Source organism: Salmo trutta, chromosome 31 (assembly GCF_901001165.1).
Source record: "Salmo trutta chromosome 31, fSalTru1.1, whole genome shotgun sequence".
Lineage (NCBI taxonomy): Eukaryota > Metazoa > Chordata > Actinopteri > Salmoniformes > Salmonidae > Salmo > Salmo trutta.
In genome coordinates this window covers 23,962,600-23,988,810 of record NC_042987.1, presented here as the reverse complement: position 1 = coordinate 23,988,810, position 26,211 = coordinate 23,962,600, and the positions used below count along the sequence as shown (strand labels likewise).

Here is a 26,211-nt window from a genome sequence, read left to right as displayed (position 1 = left end):
TTGTCAAATGCCTGCATTATTAAATAGTATTTAGGGAAATGTAAATTACACAATGAATGACCAAATTACATGTATGAAAATATTTGTATTGAATTTATTTGGGTAAAAGATATATATAGGCCTAAAACAAAATGTACAATAGCACTTAAAAATATTAATTAAAACACTTCCAATGTGGTCCATGATGGTAAAAACAATATCATTATCAAACTTAGGCCTATAGGCTACCTATTAATTTCACCCAATATTCACAATTGCTCTCTTTGTAACTAATTTGGGTTTGGTTGTACATAGCCCATGCATTGAGGTATAGGCTACTGGAAAACACCATAACATATCTTATGTCACCAATACAATTTATCCATCGAACATTATCTAATCAAACTGAAGAAAATGTACCGTAGGACATAATGGTTAAATAAGACTAAACATAATTTGTTAAAAGGCTAACCATTTTTGACCATGTTAGATTTTGTAAAACAACTATTTTCGAAACGCTATCACCATGCAGAACAGAGTCATAAAGTATAGGACTCCATGTTCTCCTAATATGTGACTACTTCTGTCAGTCACGCTGATCCCATCAATTCAGTTGTGCTCACGAAGCTTGAAGTCCCCTGTTAGTTTCGGAACAACTGTTCAAGGTTTATGGTTGACATTGTTATTTATTGAAGAGATTTGCATTGCTATTGAAAGGGTCCGGAATCCCAGCAGAGAACGGGTATCCTGTCTGCTGGTCATAGATCCCTAATCCGGGTGCACCACCAGTATTCGCAGCAGTAACGCCAGGTCCATGGTTAAGATAACTGACAAGTCTTCTCATCTCTTCAAGTGCTTGTGCCTGCATGAGGATGTAGTTTTTGGCGAGAAGCAAAGTGGCTATTTTGGATAACTTCCGTACGGATGGGCTGTGCGCGTAGGGGATCACCGACCGCAATTCATCGAGCGCGTCGTTCAGGTCGTGCATCCTTCTCCTCTCTCGGGCGTTAATGTTGAGCCTCAGTACCTTCTGCTCTTTGTGTTTCTTACCTGCTGCGTCACATTTGGCCATTGATGCCATGAGCCTTTCCTCTGGAAAAAGCACCATGTCACTCCTGCCAATGCCATCACTGTCATCATCCTGACTCTGCTCCCCACCACTGCTCTCCGCTGCTGCAGCGGTGTTCTTTAAAAATTCCCCGTACTTTACGCACAACGATTCGGATGGGAAGCCAAGTGTTCCCGCCCGACATCCGGCCATTGTTCCCGGTTGTGAGTGCTCCTGATCAAAACGGATGGGTGATTGTCGGTCTCTTGGAGAGGGAGACAGTCCTATGCTGGAGCCTGATCTGAAAGAATCCATCCTTTTGCGTCCAAGCGCTTTATCTTTGTGAAGGTCTCGCCACTACAGCGTTCTGTGTGCGCAGTCCTGTTGGGTCAGTCGTTCTTGCCCTGGTTTCTGCCTGCCGCTTTAGTAAATCTTGATGTTCCACTTGTCCTGTGACTGTTTAATATGACACAGTACGGTGCGCCCTCAGAGGTTCACCTTCACGAGATAGTGAAACACCACATTAGGAAAAGCATGAGCCAGGCAGTTTTCTACTTGATTAATTCCAGGCAGTAGTGAGACATTTATTTTAAGGACCAAATCGAGAGACTACAACCCATGCGTAATAAGCTAGCTACATTGTGATGCCATTGTCCATCGTTTACGTTAATTTGCGCTGCCATGACAGGGTTGATGATCATGGTTGCATCCCGTGTCAATCATCGGTTTAAATCATAAAACAAATCAGTTGACTTGACTACTGTTTTAAATGCATAGTAAAGATAACTCTGTGGCTTTGGGCAGCATAGCCCAGGTGTATGTTGGACTAGTCCATAGGCTACTGGTCTGTGCCTTTTTTCAGATAATATAATATCCACACATCTGAGTTTATTTGTCAGATGAGCTTAATTTGGCCTGAACATGCAATATATTTCTGCCAAAGTATAATTTTGAAATTATTTGGAAAAGACAACATTCTGTAAAATAGAAATTATTTTATAGTTACAAATACCAAGCAAAATCAACCAGACTAGGGCCATATTTCACAAGGAGTCCCTCTACCAGTTCAACTAAACAATTGATTATACCATAAGCTCCTCCCTTAGTGTAAAGCCCCAGTTATGAGACTTCTCAGCTACAGTGGATGGAACATAAGGTCTATAAGTCTATTCTTCTATACATGAACCATAATGGCACATTGACTTGATGCTCCTTGCTGCATGCTATTTTGGTACGGTATAGGACCTAGTGTTTCCTTATTCTTTTTGTCTGGATGTTACCTATTAGTTATACAATTTCATTAATAATAAAAGCTATTATTACTTTTTCAGATTGGAGAGGTGAAGAGACTGCTGCCCAGCAGTGGACATGTTACTGCCCTTGAAAGATAACGTAACTCTCAGCTGTAACTGGTACATCCAATTCACAAGGGACTCTCCTCAGTATGTCCACGTTTTGCCACATGCACAGGATACAGCAGGTGTAAAACAGTACAGTGAAATGCTTACTTGCGAGCTCTTTCCCAACAATGCAGAATACATGTAATACAGATTACAGAAAAACAAGAAATGAGAAGAAAAAAACCCACGAGAATGCAAGTTATGTACAGGTCAGTTCCAGTACCATTATATTACAATGTGCAGGGCTACTGAAGTGATCAAGGTAGGTACACAACATGACCAACAGTATGTAGACACCTGCTTGTCAAACATCATTCTAAAATCATGGGCATTAATATGGAGTTGGTCCCCCTTTTGATGCTATAACAGCCTCCACTCTTCTGGGAAGGCTTTCCACTAGATGTTGGAACATTGCTGCAGGGACACTTCCATTCAGCCACGAGCATTAGTGAGGTCGGGCACTGATGTAGGGCGATAAGGCCTGGCTCAAAGTCAGCATTCTAATTCATCCCAAAGGTGTTCAATGGGGTTGAGGTCAGGGCTCTGTGCAGGTCAGTTAAGTTCTTCCACACCGATCTCGACAAACCATTTCTGTATGGACCTCGCTTTGTGCACGGGGGCTTTGTCATTCTGAAACAGGAAAGGGCCTTCCCCAAACTTCTGCCACAAAGTTGGAAGCACAGAAACATCTAGAATGTCATTGTATGCTGTAGCGTTAAGATTTCCCTGAAGCTAAGAGGCCTAGTCCGACCCATGAAAAACAGCCCCAGACCATTATTCCTCCTCTATAAAACGTTACGGTTGGCGCTATGCATTGGGCAGGTAGCATTCTCTTGGCATCCACCAAACCCAGATTCACCAGATGGTGAAGCGTGATTAATCACTCCAGAGAATCCAGAGACTGCTCCCAAAGTTCAATGGCGACGAGTTTTACATCTCTCCAACCGACACTTGGCATTGTTTATGATGACCTGGGTTTCCATGTCTGATGTCTGCTCAGACATGGAAACCCCATTTCATGAAGCTCCCGATGAACAGTTATTGTGCTGATGTTGCTTACAGAGGCAGTTTGGAACTCGGTAGTGAGTGTTGCAACCGAGGACAGACAATTTTTATGCGCTACATGCTTCATCACTCGGCGGTCCCGTTCTGTGAGCTTGTGTGGCCTACCACTTTGTGGCTCAGCCGTTGTTGCTCCTAGACGTTTCCACGTTTCCGCTCTGTGCGTAACGCCCGCTCGATGTCCGCGTCCTGCTCCCACACCACCGGTGCCACCAGGCAAGAGGCTGGAAGGATGAGAGGCAGCGGGTAGCTATACCTCACTGTGATCTGATTGATCCCTCGATAGTCAATACACGGGCGCAGACCCCCTCCTTCTTCTTCACAAAAAAGAAACTCGAGGAGGCAGGTGAAGTGGAAGGCCGAATGTATCCCTGCCCCAAGGATTCTGAGACATATGTTTCCATAGCCGCCGTCTCCTCCTGTGACAGAGGATACACGTGACTTCTGGGAAGTGCTGCGTCTACCAGGAGATTTATCGCACAATCCTCCCCGTCGATGGGGTGGTAATTTAGTCGCCCTCTTCTTACAGAAGGCGAGAGCCAAATCGGCATATTCAGAGGGAATGCGCACGGTGGAGACCTGGTCTGGACTTTCCACCATAGTCGCACCGATGGAAACCCCCAAACACCTCCCTGAGCACTCTTGTGACCACCCCTTGAGAGCCCTCTGTTGCCACGAAATAGTGGGGTTATAACAGGCCAACTAGGGTAGGCCCAGCACCACGGGAAACGCAGGAGAATCAATAAGGAAGACTGATTCTCTCCTTGTGACCCTCCTGCGTAACCATGTCAAGTGGAGCGGTGGCCTCCCTAATCAGCCCTGACCCTAATTGTCGACTACCTAGCGCGTGCACAGGGAAGGGCATATCCACACGAACAAGGGGAATCCCTAAACTATGAGCAAATGAACTGTCAATAAAATTCCCAGCTGCGCCTGAATCTACTAGCGCCTTATGCTGGGAATGCGGGGAAAACTCAGGAAATTAAATAAACACATACATGTGAGCAACAGGGGGCTCTGGGTGAGCCTGGTGCCGACTCACCTGGGGTGGCACGATAGTGCCCTGTCTGCTGCCTCGACTCCCTGAGGAACCCCCACAGCACCGACCAGCAGTGTGCCCTCTGCGGCCACAGATGGTGCAGGGAATGGCCCCTCCTCCGGTCGCCCTAAATGCAGCACCTCCCAGCTCCATTGGTGTCGGAGCGAAGGTGCTGGGGGATGGAACTGACAGGTCCCGATCCGGACGTCCGCAGGCAGTCAGCAGGTTGTCAATGCCAAGAGTGTGCAAAGCTGTCAACAAGGCAAAGGGTGGCTACTTTGAAGAATCTAAAATATATTTTGATTTGTTTAACACTTTTTTGGTTACTACATGGTTCTTGATGTTACTTCATAGTTATGTCTTCACTATTATTCTACAATGTAGAAAATAGCAAAATGAAGAAAAACCCTTGAATGAGTAGGTGTGTCAACTTTTGTGTGTGTATATATATATGTATATATATATATATACATACATACATATACACACACACACGCGCGCGAAGTCGGAAGTTTACATACACCTCAGCCAAATACATTTAAACTCAGTTTTTCACAATTCCTGACATTTAATCCTAGTTAACATTCCTTGTATTAGGTCAGTTAGGATCACCACTTTTATTTTAAGAATGTGAAAATGTCAGAATAACAGGAGAGAGAGATTTATTTCAGCTTTTATTACTTTCATCACATTCCCAGTGGGTCAGAAGTTTACATACATTCAATTAGTATTTGGTAGCATTGCCTTTAAATTGTTTAACATGGGTCAAACGTTTCAGGTAGCCTTCCACAAGCTTCCCACAATAAGTTGGGTGAATTTTGGCCCGTTCCACCTGACAGAGCTGGTGTAACTGAGTCAGGTTTGTAGGCCTCCTTGCTCGCACACGCTTTTCAGTTTCTGCCCACATATTTTCTATAGGATTGAAGTCAGGGCTTTGTGATGGCCACTCCAATACCTTGACTTTGTTGTCCTTAAGCCATTTTGCCACAACTTTGGAAGTATGCTTGGGGTCATTGTCCATTTGGAAGACCCATTTGCGACCAAGCTTTAACTTCCTGACTAATGTCTTGAGATGTTGCTTCAATATATCCACAATTTTCCTCCCTCATGATGCCATCTATTTTGTGAAGTGCACCAGTCCCTCCTGCAGCAAAGCACCCCCACAACATGATGCTGCCACCCCCGTGCTTCACGGTTGGGATGGTGTCTTCGGCTCTAATGTACATGTCCTCTTGCTCAGTTGTGCACCGGGGCCTCCCACTCTTCTTTCTATTCTGGTTAGAGCCAGTTTGCGCTGTTCTGTGACGGGAGTAGTACACAGCGTTGTACAAGATCTTCAGTTTCTTGGCAATTAGTCACATGGAATAGCCTTCATTTCTCAGAACAAGAATGGACTGATGAGTTTCAGAAGAAAGTTATTTGTTTCTAGCCATTTTGAGCCTGTAATAGAACCCACAAATGCTGATGCTCCAGATTCTCAACTAGTCTAAAGAATGCCTGTTTTATTGCTTCTTTAATCAGAACAACAGTTTTCAGCTGTGCTAACATAATTGCAAAAGGGTTTTATAATGATCAATTAGCCTTTTAAATGATGAACTTGGATTAGCTAACACAACGTGCTATTGGAACACAGGAGTGATGGTTGCTGATAATGGGCCTCTGTACGCCTAAAAATCATCCGTTTCCAGCTACAATAGTCATTTACAACATTAACAATGTCTACACTGTATTTCTTATCCATTTTATTTTAAGGGACAAAAAAAAAGTGCTTTCTTTCAAAAACAAGGACATTTCTAAGTGACCCCAAACTTTTGAACGTGTGTGTGTGTGTGTGTGTGTGTGTGTACACATGTAAACAGGGGTATAAAGTGTCTAGTAGCAGGATAAATAGTAATGGTAATAACTGTTAAACTCTGGGCGGTTGTTTACTGGTTCCGGCGAGTTTGTGGGGAAAGTGACGTCATTTGAAATCTACAGCCCTCTTCTTTTTGGAAATTTAACTCAAAACTTACTGCTGGCAATGTCATAAGTATCCCCCCCCCCAATAAAGGCCATAAATCATGCGCTGTGGTCATATCCATAGAGTATGCAATGTAGGTCAAGTCACCAAAAAGTGCAAACATTTCGTATGCATGGAAAGGGTACACCCTGGTGGTCATTGTATAGCAATGTACACTGAGCAAAAATATAAACACACTAAATAAAGTGTTGGTCCCATGTTTCATGAGCTGAATCAAAAAATCCCATAACTTTTCTATACGCACAAAATACTTATTTCTCTAAAATTATATTTCTGTCTGTAATAAAGACATTTTGTGGGAAAAAACGAATGGCTGAGCTTGGCGCCCCAGTGGGTGGGCCTGGCACCCAAGTAATGACAAAGAGAACAACGGTTTAGACATTTTTGCAAATGTATTAAAAATAAAAAACATACCTTATTTACATAAGTTTTCAGACCCTTTGCTATAATAATCATTATTGAGCTCAGGTGCATCCTGTTTCCATTGATCATCTTTCAGATGTTTCTATAACTTGATTGGACATGATTCAGAAAGGCACATACCTGTCTATATAAGGTCCCACAGTTGACAGTGCATGTCAGAGCAAAAACCAAGCCGTGATGTTGAAGGAATTGTCGGTTGAGCTCTGAGACAGGATTGTGTCGAGGCACAGATCTGGAAAAGGTACGAAAAAATGTCTGCAGCATTGAAGGACCCCAACAACACAGTGGCCTCCATCATTCTTAAATGGAAGAAGTTTGGAACCACCAAGATTCCTACAGCTGGCCGCCCGTCCAAACTGAGCAATTGGGGAGGAAAAGGCCTTGGTCAGGGAGGTGAACAAGAACCCGATGGTCACTCTGACAGAGCTCCAGAGTTCCTCTTTGGAGATGGGAGGACCTTCCAGAAAGACAACCATCTCTGCAGCACTCCACCAATCAGGCCTTTATGGTAGAGTGGCCAGACGGAAGCCACTCTTTAGTAAAAGGCACATGACAGCCCGCTTGAAGTTTGCCAAAAGACACCTAAAGTACTCTCAGACCATGAGAAACCAGATTCTCTGGTCTGATGAAACCAAGATCAAACTCTTTGGCCTGAGTGCCAAGCGCCACATCTGGAGGAAACTTGGCCCCATCCCTACAGTGAAGCACGGTGGTGGCAGCATCATGCTGTGGGGATGTTTTTCAGCAGCAGGGACTGGGAAACTAGTCAGGATAGAGGGAAAGATGAACGGAGCAAAGTACAGAGAGATCCTTGATGAAAACCTGCTCCAGAGCGCTCAGGACCTCAGACTGGGGCCAAGGTTCACCTTCCAACAGGACAATGACCCTAAGCACACAGCCAAGACACTGCAGGAGTGGCTTCGGGACAAGTCTCTGAATGACCTTGAGTGGCCCGGACTTGAACCCGGTCGAACATCTCTGGAGAGACCTGAAAATAGCTGTGCAGCAACACTCCCCATCCAACCTGACAGAGTTTAAGAGGATCTGCAGAGAAGAATGGGAGAAACTCCCCAAATACAGGTGTGCCAAACTTGTATCGTCATACTCAAGAAGACTTGAGGCTGTAATCACTGCCAAAAGGTGCTTCAACAAAGTACTTAGTATTTCTGTTTTTTATAAATTAGCAAAACATTTCTAAACCAATTTTTTCTTTGTCATTATGGAGTATTGTGCGTAGATTGAGAGGTGGAAACCGATTTAATCCATTTAAAAATAAGGCTGTAACCTAACAAAGTGGAAAAAGTCAAGGGGTCTGAATACTTTCCGAATGCACTGTATATCGGTTGATAGGTAGAGACTTCAGCTTTCTCCTGATATGTATATCAGTCCTGTAAAACAAAATTATTCCTGTAACACAAAAAATGACGTTTCACAAGCCCTGCGCTTTTAAAATGGATGTGTTCCTATGGGAATTTGAGCATGTTTAGAGCAAAAATATTAGGTAATCAGACTATTTTTTTTTTCATTTAAAAATAAAATGTATTTGTCAAACCTAGACTTTCAAATCTCAAAACATTTGACAATTAATAAATTAATCAGCCATGCTCAAGGTCCTAAATGATATCATAACCAGCATAGATAAGACAGTACTGTGCAGCCATCTTCATCGACCTAGCCAAGGCTTTCAACTCTGTCAATCACCACATTCTTATCTGCAGACTCAATAACCTTGGCTTCTCAAATGACTGCCTCGCCTGGTTCACCAACTACTTCTCTGATAGAGTTGTGTGTCAAATCGGAGGGCCTGTTGTCCGGACCTCTGGCAGTCTATGGGGGTGCTACAGGGTTCAATTCTCAGGCCGACTCTTTCCTCTGTATATATCAATGATATCGCTCTTGCTGCTGGTGATTCTCTGATCCACCTCTATGCAGACGACACCATTCTGTATACATCTGGCCCTTCTTTGGACACTGTGTTAACTACCCTCCAGACGAGCTTCAATGCCATGCAACACTCCTTCCGTGGTCTCCAACTGCTTTTAAATGCTAGTAAAACTAAATGCATGCTCTTCAACCGATTGCTGCCTGCACCCTCCCGCCCGAGTAGCATCACTACTCTGGATGGTTCTGACCTAGAATATGTGGACAACTACAAATACCTAGGTGTTTGGTTAGACTGTAAACTCTCCTACCAGACTCGCATTAAGCATCTCCAATCCAAAATTAAATCTAGAATCAGCTTCCTATTTTGCAACAAAGCCTCCTTCACTCATGCTGCCAAACAAACCCTCGTAAAACTGACTATCCTACCGATCCTTGTCTTCGGCGATGTCATTTACAAAATAGCCCCCAACACTCTACTCAGCAAACTGGATGTAGTCGATCACTGTGCCATCCGTTTTGTCACCAAAGCCCCATATACTACCTACCAATGCGACCTCTATGCTCTCCTTGACTGGACCTCACTACATATCCATCATCAAACCCACTGGCTCCGGTTATCTATAAGTCTTTGCTAGGTAAAGCCCCGCCTTATCTCAGCTCACTGGTCACCATAGCAACATCCACCTGTAGCACTCGCTCCAGCAGGCATCCCTCACTGGTCATCCCCAAAGCTAACACTTCCTTTGGCAGCCTTTTCTTCCAGTTCTCTGCTGCCAATGACTGGAACGAATTGCAAAAATCTCTGAAGCTGTAGACCTATATCTCCCTCTCTAACTTTAAGCATAAGCTGTACCTGTAAACAGCCAATGTGTAAAAAGCAAACCCAACTACCTCATCCCCATATTATTACTTACCCTCTTGTTCTTTTGCACCCCAGTTTCTCTACTTGCACATCATCATCTGCACATCTATCACTCCAGTATTAATGCTACATTGTAATTATTTTCTCCTCTATGGCCTATTCATTGCCTACTTCCCTACATTTGCACACACTGTATATAGATTTTTCTATTTTTCTTTTCTATTGTGTTATTGACTGTACATTTGTTTGTGTAACTCTGTTGTTGTCTGTGTCACACTGCTTTGCTTTATCTTGGCCAGATTGCAGTTGTAAATGAGAACTTGTTCTCAACTGGCCTACCTGGTTAAATAAAGGTGAAATAAAAAAATGTAATGTGTACACTTCAGTTTTGGGGGTTTGCTGTATCTTGGGCTCTGTAATAGTCACATTGTTTCACACACCTTTATCAGAATCCCGCAGTTTTACATTTTTAACAGTACTAAGCATGTGTTTGTAGGTCTTAGTTTTGAAACCAAAATGTACTTTGAGGGTAGCATACAATATTATGCGTTAGAAAATGCCACCATAGGGTGTCAGGGTTGAACAGGATAATCAATAGAGCAGCAGCGTAATGGTAATAGTAATCATCAGTATAGCAGCAGCTTATGTTGTGAGTAGATGTGTGTATGTATGTGGCATCAGTAGTGTGTGTGCGAGGGCATGTAAGTACTGTATGTGTGTATGCGCGTGATAAGTGTCTGTTGGTGTGTGTGTCTGAGTGGGTAGAGAGCTGTGGATGATTCAGTGCAGGTAGGCAGTGTGGAGAGTCTTTGGGAGCACAGTGAGCTATTCAACCATCTTATGGCCAGGGGAAAGCGGCTGCCTCGGAGCGTTAGAAGGGATTGTTATTCAGAAGAGCAATAGCGATGAGTTCAAGAGGTTTGATTCCAGGCACATTCAGCTCCATCCCCTTGACGATCCAGAGGTTGCAGCTGTCTGACTGCTATCTACTACTGTGCTCCGAGGCCCACTGTGACAACAGGAGATTCAGTCCCTGTACAAAATACAAAAGGGTAGTGTTGTTCAGACAGTCACATGCTTCTCAATGTTTGACAAGGCCCAAAAAGAGACAAGGATTTCATAGTTGCATCATGGCACGTAGCCTTCTGTACATCAATGGTTTCACTCTTCTCCCACCCAACTCATAGTAGCAGGCATGGAACCCAGGCTGAGGAATTGACTGATTCTTGCTGTATTTTGTTATGGTATGATAATACTATTTTCCTTATTCGTTTACTGCCTTTGCTCCCATCCTTATTCTACAAACATTTCAGTATAATACTACCAGTTTTAATTTCATACGTTTTTTTATACCCTCCATCTTGCTTTATTCTTCTCTCCCCTAATACAAGTGTGTATTACATTATTTTTCAGAATGCACAGGAGAAGGCTCAAGCCACCAGGTTTCATCCTCAGTGTAAGATTGACATGCGTGCATTTCTAATTTTCAGGGAGGACAAGTCACACTGGGCTGTCAATTTGAGACTTATGATATTACAAATCTCAGCCTGGTCTGGTACAAGCATGAAGTAAATGACTTCCCAAAGTGTATGTTGGGCTGTGTTTCCTTTTTTAAGTATAAGTGCCACTGAGTTTGAGGAGAGATTTGATGCCCATCTCGATGAATGGGAATCAAAGTCCCCTTGACTATCCAGAGGCTGCAGCTGTCTGGCTCTGCTGTGTACTACTGTGCTCTGAAACCAACTGTGACAACAGGATATACAATCCCCTTCCAAAAACTCTTTGATAGTGGGATTATAAGACTTAGAGAGCCTAGTGCTCCTCAATGCTTTTTAAGGCAGATGTTGAAGCACACAAAGAAGTGGTTTCACAAGCCCATGACAGAATTGTTTGCTCTCTACTTACCTTCCCATCTTACAGTAAACTTGGAATCTTGGCTGAAGAATTTTTTTATTCTTGCTGCATTTTGTTGTTGTACGATAACCATTTTATTCATTTGCTTACTGCCATTTGATCCCTTTCTATCGTTATGAAAAATAGAGAAAGTCCCACACGATATGCTCCCAATGATAATGGGTATAAAACATCAAACACTTCATTTTTTGAAACATCTCTGCAGAATGCAGAGTAGACAATGTGCCAGAGCCAAAAGAAGATAAGACTGCTACCGAAGGAGGACAAATAAGTCCATTTCTGTTCTGGTAAAAACAAGGAGCAAATGACTACCAAGTTTATGCGGTTCAAATTTGCAACTGGGGACAATGCCACTGACGTCAAGGAGAGACTTTATGCCAATCTAGATGCCAAGACACAATTAGCCCCCTTGACGATCCAGAAGCTGCAGGTGTCTGACTCCGCTGTGTACTACTGTGCTCTGAGGCGCACTGAGACAACAGGATATACAACCCTTACAAAAACATACTGTAAGCCTACACAATGAATGACAAATAATCTACTCCTGTATAACACAGTCAGTGTCGAGTTTAGCATGTAAAACTTTGTGAGGCAAACCCCCCAAAAATGTTTTGATGCATGCCAGCAAAGCCACTGCACAACACTAAACAATACATTAATTGCACTATAACGGTGACAAGCAGTGCCCACAAACTGTTAGGGCCTACATAAAGCTGTCCAAACAGCAGAGTCCTAACAGCAGTCCCAACACCTTACCACTGCTACACCTGGCTATCAGCGGAGCCTTGTCTGGCAGCGAAAGAGTTCAATCTGCCTCATTTACTGCCTTTAAAAAAACATAGCTTTTATGGCTGACTTTCTGAAACAAATGTGGTTTCTACTGACAATTGAGATGTACAAACTATGGAATAAGGGGGAGATGAGCGTATAAGAAGCAATCAGTAATTTAGATTGATATTAATGAGCGAGCTAGGATGACGTAGTCAATATAACTATTTGTTCAGCACTTTTAAAATGTACAGCAACAGAATTCAGAACATGGGCTGTTCTTTCAGTATTCTCCCTGTACACCAAGTCAGAACCGTAGGATAAATAAAGGGGGAATATAAGCAGACAATGAAAGCTCTTACAATATTTGATGATTACATTTCTCTAAAACAGGTTGGCTACATGTGCACCACAAAGTCAGAAGCGTTGGCGAAATTAAGAGGGGGAAAAGGGATCAAATTATTAGGGTGAGGCACATGGGCTACTAACAGCTTACTACACAACATACACTTAGTATTACGTTCTTAGCTACAGCCATGTTTAGGTAAGTTACTTTCTAAATGTAATCCATTAGTTACATGTGAAATTGTAATCAGTAACGTTAGCTTTTGGATTACCCAAATTAATCTGATTATTCAGTTACTTTTAGATTACTTTCCCCTTGAGGCAATAGAAGAAGACAGAATGTATGTTACCAATTGAATGACATCTATTGCAGGATAAATGTTAACATAGCTGGCCATATTGTCACGATCTTCACCTTCATCTGAAGATATCTCGAAATCACTGTCAGACCAATACGCAGCGGGTTGCGTGCTCCACATAATATTATTTAAAATATGATGTACACGGAAAAACAATAAACACGACAGATGCCAGTTTCACAGGCTGACCAGACAGCACTGCAAAAGATAACTACCCACAACCTACCAAACAAACACACACCCCTATATAGGACTCTCAATCAGAGGCAACTAGAAACACCTGCCTCCAATTGAGAGTCCAGCACCCAAACCTAAACATAGAAAACCTAAACTAGACAGAATGCAGAAATACAACCTAGATCATCCTAACCTAGAACATACACCCAAAACCCAGGAACAACTCAATCAAACACCCCTCTACAACACACACAAAACCACCACCATACAAAACAAACATCCCTTTGCCACGTCCTGACCAAAATACTAAACAACTACTCCCTCTGCTGGTCAGGACGTGACACATATATGGATGTTAAATGTTGCTTTATGGGTTGGTTATGTAGGCTTCTTCTAACCCATCGCTTTCTACTACATATAATAATCCAACTAAATTATCTTTACATTAAAAACCAAAGTCTATCAGAATTCCAGTTATCCCAATAAATGTTATACCCCTTGATCTTCAAGAATAGGATTTAGAAATATGGAAGTATAGATTAGCCAAATTGTTTTACCTGAGCATAACCCCAAAACTAAGGACTTATTAGCCAGCCCTACTCTGTTGTTTATGATTTTGTTGTCATGGAGGACTAATTGGGCTCATTGATTTGAGTTGAAAAATAAATGCTGCACTCATGGAATGGCATGCTTACATGTGAAAAATGAATGCCATATGCTACGTTTGTTATAGTCCTATTGTTTACCTTTTTGTTGGTGACACGTTGATATCTTGATAATATGCAGCTGTTTAAAGGGCAAATTCACAGATGAAACTAACAAAACGTTCGCCCTGCCTTTGTTTTGGTAAAAAGCTGAGGGATGGGCCTGGAGAAATGTAACCACTCAGATTAATAGAGAGCTATGGATACGAGGACTGACCATCCATGATAGCAAAATGATTGTTTTAACCATGTTATGAAGCTATACAGTGTTTGTTTACATTTACAATGTCTACAAACATTGGAGAAAAACAAACTTATATTTTGGGGTCTCATGGAGTGTGACACTTGAACTAAGCTCATGAGTCATTTCTAAGTTACATTCTTCGAGAATCAACGAATATACAGTACCAGTCAAAAGTTTGTACAGACTTACTCATTAAAATCAAATCAAACTTTGTCACATGCGCTGAATATAACAACACCTTACGTAAAATGTTTATTTACAAGCCCTTTCTCTTTCTCGAACTGCATTGTTGGTTAAGAAAATATTTACCAAATAAACTAAAGTAAAAAAATATATAAAAAGTAACAAAATAACAATAACGAGGCCATATAAAGGGGGTACCGGGTCAATGTGCGGGGTTACATTTGTATTTTTTTATTTAAGGAGTCAAGTCAGGAAGCTTGGCCCCAGTGATGTACTGGGCCGTACACACTACCCTCTGTTGTGTCTTAAGGTCAGATGCCGAGCAGTTGCCATACCAGGCGGTGACGCAACTGGTCAGGATGCTCTCGATGGTGCAGCTGTAGAACTTTTTGAGGATCTGGGGACCCATTCCAAATCTTTTCAGTCTCCAGAGGGGGAAAAGGTGTTGTCGTGCCCCCTTCACGACTGTCTTGGTGTGTTTGGACCATGATAGTTTGTTGGTGATGTGGACACCAACAACTTGAAACTCTCGACCCGCTCCACTACAGCCCTGTAGATGTTAATGGGGGCCTGTTCGGCCCGCCTTTTCCTGTAGTCCACAATCATCTCCTTTGTCTTGCTCACATTGAGGGAGAGGTTGTTGTCTTGGCACCACACTGCCAGGTCTCTGATCTCCTCCCTAAAACTTTCTCATCATTGTCGGTAATCAGGCCTACCACTGTTATGTCAGCAAACTTAATGATTGTGTTGGGTTTTTCTTTATTTTTACTGTTTTCTACATTGTGGAATAATAGTGAATACATCAAAACTATGAAATAACACACATGAAATCATGTAGTAACCAAAAAAGTGTTAAACAAATTAAGATTCTTCAAAGTAGCCACCCTTTGCCTTGATGACAGCTTTGCTCATTTGGCATTCTCTCAACCAGCTTCATGAGGAATGCTTGTCCAGCAGTCTTGAAGGAGTTCCCACATATGCTAAGCACTTGTTGGCTGCTTTTCCTTCACTCTGCGGTCCAACTCATCCCAAACCATCTCAATTGGGTTGATGTCGGGTGATTGTGGAGGCCAGGTCATCTGATGCAGCACTCCATCACTCTCCTTGGTCAAATAGTCCGTACGGGGCATGTTCACTAGCAAGCAGTAAATTGCTGCATGCCGCTTAGGCCGCCAATTGTGACTTGCTTGTGGGTGTGCTGGCAGCTTATGGCAGCATATAGCAGCACGTTCGATTGTGAGTCAAGTATTCAGCATAGCAAGTTTGTATGAAGGTCTGGTTATTAAATAGGTAAATAGTGATATGCTCTAAACGCTCTGGTGACAAACTTTGCTGCCCTGTTTCCAATTGTCCACATGGCTGGGAGAACCTATTCAAGTAAGTAAATACAGTTTGATAATGTAAAAAATATATATTATTAGCTAACTAATAATAGTTTAAGAAATTTGGCTTGTCACCTAAAACACAAACTTTTACAGGTGCACAATCGAGAGTATCCTGTCGGGCTGTATTACTGCCTGGTACGTCAACTGCAACGCCCTCAACCGCAAGGCTCTCCAGAGGGTAGTGCGGTCTGCACAACGCATCACCAGGGGCAAACTACCTGCCCTCCAGGACACCTACAGCACCCGATGTCACAGGAAGGCCGAAAAGATCATCAAGGACAACAACCACCCGAGCCACTGCCTGTTCACCCCGCTATCATCCAGAAGGCGAGGTCAGTACAGGTGCATCAAAGCTGGAACCGAGAGACTGAAAAACAGCTTCTATCTCAAGGCCATCAGAACTTCTTCAGGCTAGGGTCTATTTTTCTCAATTTCCGCCTGACTGACATGCCCAAAGTAAACTGCCTGTTGCTCAGTCCCTGATATGCATATAATTTGTACCATTGGAAAGAAAACACTCTGAAGTTTGTAGAAATGTTAAACTAATGTAGGAGACTATAACACAATAGATATGGTAGGAGAAAATCCAAAGAAAAACCAACCGGAATGTTTTATTTTCTTTGAGAGCCCCACCGGGTGTAAGTAGGTCAGTTAGGATCACCATTTTATTTTAAGAATGTGAAATGTCAGAATAATTGTAGAGAGAATGATTTATTTCAGCTTTTATTTCTTTCATCACATTCCCAGTGGGTCAGAAGTTTACAAACACTCAATTAGTATTTTGTAGCATTGCCTTTAAATTGCTTAACGTGGGTCAAACGTTTCGGGTAGCCTTCCACAACCTTCCCACAATAAGTTGGGTGAATTTTGGCCCATTCCTCCTGACAGAGCTGGTGTAATGGAGTCAGGTTTGTAGGCCTCCTTGCACTCACACGCTTTTCAGTTCTGCCCACATATTTTCTATGGGATTGAGGTCAGGGCTTTGTGATGGCCACTCCAATACCTTGACTTTGTTGTCCTTAAGCCATTTTGTCACAACTTTGGAAGTATGCTTGGGGTCATTGTCCATTTGGAAGACCCATTTGCGACCAAACTTTAACTTTCTGACTGATGTCTTGAGATGTTGCTTCAATATATCCACATCATTTTCCCTCTTCATTACGCCATCTATTTTGTGAAGTGCACCAGTCCCTCCTGCAGCAAAGCACCCCCACAACATGATGCTGTCACCCCAATGCTTCACAGTTGGGATGGTGTTCTTCGGCTTGCAAGCATCCCCCTTTTTACTCCAAACATAACGATGGTCATTATGGCCAAACAGTTCTATTTTTGATTCATCAGACCAGAGGACATTTCTCCAAAAAGGACGATCTTTGTCCCCATGTGCAGTTGCAAACCGTAGTCTGGCTTTTTTATGGCGGTTTTGGAGCAGTGGCTTCTTCCTTGCTGAGCGGCCTTCAGGTTATATCGATATAGGACTTGTTTTACTGTGGATATAGATACTTTTGCACCTGTTTCCTCCAGCATCTTCACAGGGTCCTTTGCTGTTGTTCTGGGATTGATTTGCACCTTTCGCACCAAAGTACGTTCACCTCTAGGAGACAGAACGCCTCCTTCCTGAGCGGTATGATGGCTGCGTGGTCCCATGGTGTTTATACTCGCATACTATTGTTTGTACAGATGAACGTGGTACCTTCAGGCGTTTGGGAATTGTTCCCAAGGATGAACCAGACTTGTGGAGGTCTACAATTTATTTTCTGAGGTCTTGGTTGATTTCTTTTCATTTTCCCATGATGTCAAGCAGAGAGGCACTGAGTTTGAAGGTAGGCCTTGAAATACATCCACAGGTACACCTCCGATTGACTCAAATGATGTCAATTAGCCTATCAGAAGCTTCGAAAGCCATGACATAATTTTCTGGAATTTTCCAAGCTGTTTAAAGGCACAGTCAACTTAGTGTATGTAAACTTCTGACTCACTGGAATTGTGATTCTGTGAATTATAAGTGAAATAATCTGTCTGTAAACAATTGTTGGAAAAATTACTTGTGTCATTCACAAAGTAGATGTCCTAACCGACTTGCCAAAACTATAGTTTGTTAACAAGAAATTTGTGGAGTGGTTGAAAAACGAGTTTTAATGACTCCAACCTAAGTGGATGTAAACTTCCGACTTCAACTGTACATATTCTTATTCATCCCTTACATTTGTGTGTGTATAAGGTAGTTGTTGTGAATTTGTTAGATTACTTGTTAGATATTACTGCATTGTTGGAACAAGAAGCACAAGCATTTCGCTACACTCACATTAACATCTGCTAACCATGTGTATGTGACCAATAAAATTTGATAACTAGCTACAGAGCAGGCTTACTCAAATTAGCTGCTAAATGAGCTAGCTGCTAGCCAACTTTACATACTCTATAGATAGCTAGCTAAGTGAATGAAATATCACCAGCTACCTAACTTCATATTAGCTATCTTGATGTATTTATCACTGTAAAAAAACACACTCCAAATGCATTTGTAGGTAGCTTGCTAACAACCATGGAGGGTGAAAGTATAGCAGCGCCAACTGTCAAAGTGAGAGAGTCGGCTATTCTGGATAGGGCAGGTACTTTTGTGTAGTTCCAGTCCCTAGAAGTGAGGATAATAGTAACATAATATTCACTGCGTGTAATTTGAGTATAATGAAGTATGTTTCTTGTGCGGTTTTCTGTCCTCAGATAAAGAGAGCTATGAAAGCCTGTCTTCACCTGCTTTCATCTGTGAAGAGCACAGGGCGCCAGTGGCGAATTTGCCAATCTTGGTGTTCTCTGGCAAATGCCAAACGTCCTGCACGGTGTTGGGCTGTAAGCACAACCCTCACCTGTGGACGTCGAGCCCTCATACCACCCTCATGGAGTCTGTTTCTGACCGTTTGAGCAGACACATGCACATTTGTGGCCTGCTGGAGGTAATTTTACAGGGCTCTGACAGTGCTCCTCCTGCTCCTCCTTGCACAAAGGCGGAGGTAGCGGTCCTGCTGCTGGGTTGTTGCCCTCCTACGACCTCCTCCACATCTCCTGATGTACTGGCCTGTCTCCTGGTAGCACCTCCATGCTCTGGACACTACGCTGACAGACACAGCAAACCTTCTTGCCACAGCTCGCATTGATGTGCCATCCTGGATGAGCTGCACTACCTGAGCCACTTGTGTGGGTTGTAGACTCCGTCTCATGCTACCACTAGAGTGAAAGCACCGCCAGCATTCAAAAGTGACCAAAACATCAGCCAGGAAGCATAGGAACTGAGAAGTGGTCTGTGGTCCCCACCTGCAGAACCACTCCTTTATTGGGGGTGTCTTGCTAATTGCCTGTAATTTCCACCTGTTGTCTATTCCATTTGCACAACAGCATGTGAAATTTATTGTCAATCAGTGTTGCTTCCTAAGTGGACAGTTTGATTTCACAGAAGTGTGATTGACTTGGAGTTACATTGTGTTGATTAAGGGTTCCCTTTATTTTTTTGAGCAGTATATAGATAGAGAGCGAGACTGTTTTGATGTTGATCCAACTGGCTATGATAGCTGAGGTTCATAGCTAGGTTCTGAACTAATATGTATATCAAACGTTTTAGGGTCCATACAGAGATTAGCTACACATCCATAGGCATACAAGCATTTTTATCCTCCACTGCACAATGAGCAATAAAATAGTTAGCTAGCTACATTATTTCATCTATCTGCATTGCATGGCAAATATCAGCAAGGCAAGCTTACAAAATTATACATTCAATTTGCAATAAATGCTTTAGCTAGCTAGATTCTTTACATCCACTGTTTTACAAGACAACAGCCTGGTTTGTTGGTTGTTTCAGGAGTCCCTGAAACATTAAACAACCAGAATGACAATTTCATACTCATGTCACAACACCCATAAAGCTAGCCAGCAAGCTGGCTAATGTTAGCTAGTCTGCTAGCTTGCTAAATCGCAATTTTCGTAAATTAACTTTGATAAAAATGCATAATCGTTTATCTGTACATTAACTAACATTCCTTTCAACGATACATTTCTTGCATGATTCGTTATGACGTTAGATTTGCTTCCATCCTAGTATTTTTGTCAGCCATCTTTGCTGAAGAAAGTCTCCAGCCTTGGGTACATGGGGCATTACACAGCCTGGAGGTGTGTTTTGGGTCATTGTCCTGTTGAAAAACAAATGATTGTCCCACTAAGCGCAAACCAGATGGGATGGCGTATCGCTGCAGAATGCTGTGGTAGCCATGCTGGTTAAGTGTGCCTTGAATTCTAAATAAATCACTGACAGTGTCACCAGCAAAGCACCTCCACACCATCTCCTCCATGCTACCACCAGTCTAATGTCCATTGTGTTTCTTGGCTCAAGCAAGTCTCCTTTTAGTAGTGGTTTCTTTGCAGCAATTTGACAATGAAGGCCTGATTCATGCAGTCTCTGCTGAGCAGTTGATGTTAACATGTGTCTGTTACTTGAACTCTGTGAAGCATTTATTTGGGCTACAATTTCTGAGGCTGGTAACTAATGAACTTATCCTTTGCAGCAGAGGTAATTCTGGGTCTTCCTTTCCTGTGGCGGTCCTCACGAGAGCCAATTGTATCATAGCGCTTGATGGTTTTTGCGACTGCACTTGAAGAAACTTCATGTCTTAAAGTAATGATGGACTGTTGTTTCTCTTCGCTTATTTGAGCTGTTCTTGCCATAATATGGACTTGGTCTTTTACCAAATAGGGCTATCTTCTGTATACCACCCCTACCTTGTCACAACACAACTGATTGGCTCAAACGCATTAAGAAGGAAAGACATTCCACAAATTAACTTTTAACAAGGCACACCTGTTAATTGAAATGCATTCCAGGTGACTACCTCATGAAGCTGGTTGAGAGAATGCCAAGTGTGTGCAAAGCTGTCAAGGCAAAGGGTGGCTACTTTGAAGAATCTCAAATATGGAATATATTTTGATTTAACACTTTTTTGGTTACTACATGATTCCATATGTGTTATTTCATAGTTTTGATGACGTCACTATTATTCTACAATGTAGAACATAGTAAAAATAAAGAAAAACCCTTGAATGAGTAGGTGTGTCCAAACTTCTGACTGGTACTGTATATATAATTTATTAGTCCAAAAATGGATGTAACAACTACAGATTGCCCCTTTTAAGTTAATTTTTTTTATGAGCATGAATTAGATTGAGGCATAAAAGCCGCACTTTTATTCCATAGGCTGCGATCCGCACTATGCAGGAATTGTAAGCGCATTTTTCAGTGGCTATCCACAGGTTTCAAAAACAATGATTGATAAGCAGATTAAACTTCTTGAATTCAACCATTATTGGGCTCAAATACACATTTACATTTGTGAACAGCCATCCACAACAACCAGGCACAGATGGCTAAATGAGAGCAGCAGTGTGATTCACATCGATGCGCTATGTAGATATCAATAATATGTGATATCCGTATCGCCATAGACTACACCACTGCTGTCATCCTTACTTCCAAGCGTTTATTCTGGTTGGATAATATTTGGATGCCGACAGCAGTCACATCAAACACATTTGGTGTGTCATCATAGTGGTCTGATTTGTGGTCAGACTCGCTCAGGTAGAACAAATTAAAATGTGCACCTTTTTTCAATGCTGATTTGAATGTCATTGAGAAAACAGAAATGTCAAAGATTTTTTCACGCAAACATCCTTTCTGAATTTAAAGTAATCCTCAAAGTAATCTAGTTTTTCAAAAGTATCTGTAATCTGATTACAATATCTTTTTTTGCTGGTAATGTAACGGATTATAGTTACTGTTTATTTGTAATTCCTTACATGTAATGTATTACATGTAATCCGTTACTCCCCAACCCTGGCTACAGTATACATATCTCCCTGGCATATTACATAATTTATGCAGCAGCATACAATACATTTTTGGATTTACCTTGTTGTGCTGTGCTCACTTTAACAGGACGGTGGCACGGCAGTCCTTCCTGGGCAAATTTTGTCATCAGTCTGGCATTCTCTGGATTTATGGCACGTTCAAGACAACTGGGAACTCGGAAAAAAACAAGGTTGATTAATGATTACGTCAGTGATCTTCAGGTCGGGGTTCTAGAAAGATCGTTCAAAACGTATTTTCCCAGTCGGAGCTCTTTTTTTAACCCCGAGTTCCCAGTTGTTTTGAACTCACTAAAATCAGATTTCCCAGTTCCGAGTTTCCAGTTGTTTTGAGCGCTGCAGAAGTCGTGCTGGATTGACCGCATGGCCAATGTTGAATGTTTATCCTTTTTAAGCTTAGAAAAAAGACCCTTAAACCCAGACTTGGGACCACACACCCACTCCACTGAATAGCAGGCTAGTGATCGCTTGCAGTTAGCCACAGTTCCTTCCAAACCACTCATTGTTGAATTTGCGATTTCCAACTTGTGTAATGTTTGTCCAATGAACACCAATACGTTTTATCTATAATTTCTCATTATTTCTCTTCATATCACAAGGATTAAAAAGGATTTCCCAGTAGATTGTAGACTTGATTCGTGATTATGACTGCTAGCTAAGATTTTGGAAGTATGAGGTTGACATGATCAGTCCAACCAAAGCTACTGTAGATATCTGATTTGAAGTCATTTTATCTGTGGCCAATGACCTTGAGCCTTCTTGGATAGGCACATCTAATGTAACTCTATGGCTTGAATTTTTTAGCTCTACCCTTAGATCTGGCAGAGATATATTGTCCCCATGAGTGACAGAACACTGAGCCAATCACGGCGCAACTAGAGAATATTAGCAACCCCTATGCTCTGTATTTTCCGCTGGCTGCCCAACCACCACTGAAGGCACTGAGCTAGGCTGAAACACCTGCATTTTGGGGCTGCCTTATTCAAGAAAGAAAAAAAGAGGCAGTGGGTTTGGCGACAAGAATGAAGCGAGGGCCAGCCAACGACAGCATACAGGTCGCAGTGGTGGGTAGTATATGGGGCTTTGGTGACAAAACGGATGGCACTGTGATAGACTGCATCCAATTTGTTGAGTAGAAAGTTGGAGGCTATTTTGCAAATGACATCGCCGAAGTCGAGGATCGGTAGGATGGTCAGTTTTATGAGGGTATGTTCGGCAGCATGAGTTAAGGATGCTTTGTTGCGAAATAGGAAGCGGATTCTAGATTTAATTTTGGATTGGAGATGCTTAATATGAGTCTGGAAGGAGAGTTTACAGTCTAGCCAGACACCTAGGTATTTGTAGTTGTCCACATATTCTAAGTCAGAACCGTCCAGAGTAGTTATGCTGGATGGGCGGGCGGGTGCGGGCAGCGAACGGTTGAAGAGCATGCATTTAGTTTTACTTGCATTTAAGAGCAGTTGGAGGCCACGGAAGGAGAGTTGTATGGCATAGAAGCTCATCTGGAGGTTAGTTAACACAGTGTCCAAAGAAGGGCCAGAGGTATACAGAATGGTGTCGTCTGTGTAGAGGTGGATCAAAAAATAATGAGCAGCGAGAGCAACATCATTGATGTATACAGAGAAGAAAGTCGGCCCGAGAATTGAACCCTGTGGCACCCCCATAGAGACTGCCAGAGGTCCAGACAACAGGCCCTCAGATTTGACATACTGAACTCTATCGGAGAAGTAGTTAGTGAACCAAGTGAGGCAATCATTTGAGAAACCAAGGCTGTTGAGTCTGCCAATAAGAATGTTGTGATTGACAGAGTTGAAAGCCTTAGCCAGGTTGATGAATACGTCTGCACAGTAATGTCTCTTATCGATGGCAGTTATGATATCGTTTAGGACCTTGAGCGTGGCTGAGGTGCACCCATGACCAGCTCTGAAACCAGATTGCATAGCGGAGAAGGTACGGTGAGATTCGAAATGGTCAGTAATCGGTTTGTTAACTTGGCTTTCAAAGACCTTAGAAAGGCAGGGTAGAATAGATATAGGTCTGTAGCAGTTTGGGTCTAGAGTGACCGCGGCAGCATTCCAATCTATGGGAATCTCAGACAATATGAAAGAGAGGTTGAACAGGCTAGTAATAGGGGTTCAACAATTTCAGCAGATCATTTTAGAAAGAGAGGGTCCAGATTGTCTAGCCCGGCAGATTTGTAGGGGTCCAGATTTTGCAGCTCTTTCAGAACATCAGCTATCTGGATTTGGGTGAAGGAGAATTGGGGGAGGTTTGGGCAAGTTGCTGTGGGGAGCGCAGGGCTGTTGACCGGGGTAGGGGTAGCCAGATGGAAAGATGGCCAGCCGTAGAAAAATGTTTATTGAAATTCTCAATTATTGTGGATTTATCAGTAGTGACGATGTTTCCTAGCCTCAGTGCAGTGGGCAGCTGGGAGGAGGTGCTCTTATTCTCCATGGACTTTACAGTGTCCCAGAACATTTTTGAGTTTGTACTACAGGATGCAAATTATTGTTTGGAAAAGCTAGCCTTAGCTTTCCTAACTGCCTGTGTATATTGGTTCCTAACTTCCCTGACAATGATCATATCACGGGGGCTATTCGATGCTAATGCAGAACGCCACAGGATGTTTTTGTGCTGGTCAAGGGCAGACAGGTCTGGAGTGAACCAGGGCTATATGTATTCCTGGCTCTACATTTTTTGAATCGAGCATGCTTATTTAAGATGGTGAGGAAGGCACTTTTAAAGAATAACCAGGCATCCTCTACTGACGGGATGAGGTCAATGTCATTCCAGGATACCCCGGCCAGGTCGATTAGAAAGCCCTGTTCGCTGAAGTGTTTTAGGGAGTGTTTGACAGTGATGAGGGGTGGTCGTTTGACCGCAGACCCATTACGGATGCAGGCAATGAGGCAGTGATCGCTGAGATCTTGGTTGAAAACAGCAGAGGTGTATTTGGAGGTCGAGTTAGTTAGGATGATATCTATGAGAGTGCCCATGTTTACGGATTTGGGGTTGTACCTGGTAGGTTCATTGATAATGTGTGTGAAATTGAGGGCATCAAGCTTAGATTGTAGGATGGCCGGGGTGTTAAGCATGTCCCAGTTTAGGTCACCTAGCAGCACGAGCGCAGAAGATAGATGGGGGTGCAATCAATTTACATATGGTGTCCAGGGCGCAGATGGGGGTCTATAGCAAGCGGCAACAGTGAGATACTTGTTTCTGGAAAGGGGAATTTTTAGAAGTAGAAGCTCGAATTGTTTTGGTATAGACCTGGATAGTAAGACAGAACTCTGCAGGCTCTCTCTGCAGTAGATTGCAACGCCGCCCCCTTTGGCAGTTCTATCTTGGCAGAAAATGTTATAGTTAGGGATGGAAATTTCAGGGTTTTTGGTGGTTTTCGTAAGCCAGGATTCAGACACGGCTAAGACATCCGGGTTAGCAGAATGTGCTAAAGCAGTGAATAAAGCAAACTTAGGGAGTACGCTTCTAATGTTAACATGCATGAAACCAAGGCTTTTACGGTTACAGAAGTCAACAAATGAGAGCACCTGGGGAGTTGGAGTGGAGCAAGGCACTGCAGATCCTGGATTAACCTCTACATGACCAGAGGAACAGCGGAGAAGTAGCATAAGGGTACGGCTAAAGACTATAAGAACTGGCCATCTAGCACGTTCGGAACAGAGAGTAAAAGGAGCAGGTTAATGGGCACGATAGCATAGATTCAAGTACAGACAAAGGTATGGTAGGAAGAGAGTACATTGGAGGTAAACCTAGGCATTGAGTAATGATGAGAGAGATATAGTTTCTAGAGACGTTTACACCAGGTGATGTCATCGCATATGTGGGAGGTGGAACAACATGGTTGGTTAAGGCATATTGAGCAGGGCTAGAGGCTCTACAGTGAAATAAGACAGTAATCACTAACCAGGACAGTAATGGACAAGGCATATTGATATTAGGGAGAGGCATGCGCAGCCAAGTGAATCGTATGGGTCCAGTGAGTGGTTGGGTTGGCTGGGGACACGGCGATGGGGACAGTTAGCAGGCCGGGGCTAGCAAGCTAGCAGAAGGGCCTTAGAGGGACATCGTGATGGGAGAAACTACAAAGGAAACTACAAAAAAGCATACCTAAAAAAAAGATTCAAAACCAATTGAAAGTACTCATGGCCCCCAGCAGCCTCACAGCTTGCAAGCTGGTACTATGACTGCTGATCACCCTAATTGGCTGCACCTGATGAACTTATCAACCAGGCGTATGTAAGTGTATCCTGAATAATGTGTTTATGTCCTAACACTTACCTTCCACTCATATAATTATTGGTACCGGCAGTATCCTAACAAGGCACCTCAGTTTCTAATGGTTAAGGTGCCACATAAAGTACTAGTGAACATTCCTCTATAAATCCACATCATATAGCGTCTGAACTGGTCATAAAACATCTAACCCTGGCAGACACAGCTCCCTAATACTGTGCTTTTGGGAAAGCATGCAGTGCTTACATTTT

The 26,211-nt window shown here is 42.8% G+C and overlaps 1 protein-coding gene and 1 long non-coding RNA gene across 2 annotated transcripts; both read right to left on the bottom strand.

The window, feature by feature from the left end:
• Positions 1–74: 74 nt before the first annotated feature.
• Positions 75–1,723, bottom strand: LOC115169797 (class E basic helix-loop-helix protein 22-like). Its single transcript, XM_029725747.1, has one exon. It carries the CDS (start codon positions 1,340–1,342, stop codon positions 662–664), a length of 681 nt encoding a protein of 226 aa, XP_029581607.1. The 5' UTR covers positions 1,343–1,723; the 3' UTR covers positions 75–661.
• An 8,375-nt stretch (positions 1,724–10,098) lies between these two features.
• On the bottom strand, positions 10,099–13,231 carry LOC115169253 (uncharacterized). Its single transcript, XR_003870827.1, has 2 exons — positions 13,160–13,231; positions 10,099–10,750 (listed from the first exon to the last, which is right to left on the bottom strand). It is a non-coding gene; the product is annotated as an uncharacterized LOC115169253 (long non-coding RNA).
• Positions 13,232–26,211: the final 12,980 nt, after the last annotated feature.

What these genes read in the sequence shown, in the direction of transcription:
- LOC115169797 (XM_029725747.1), bottom strand. Translation starts at nt 1,342, where the DNA reads ATGGATTCTTTCAGATCAGGCTCCAGCATAGGACTGTCTCCCTCTCCA.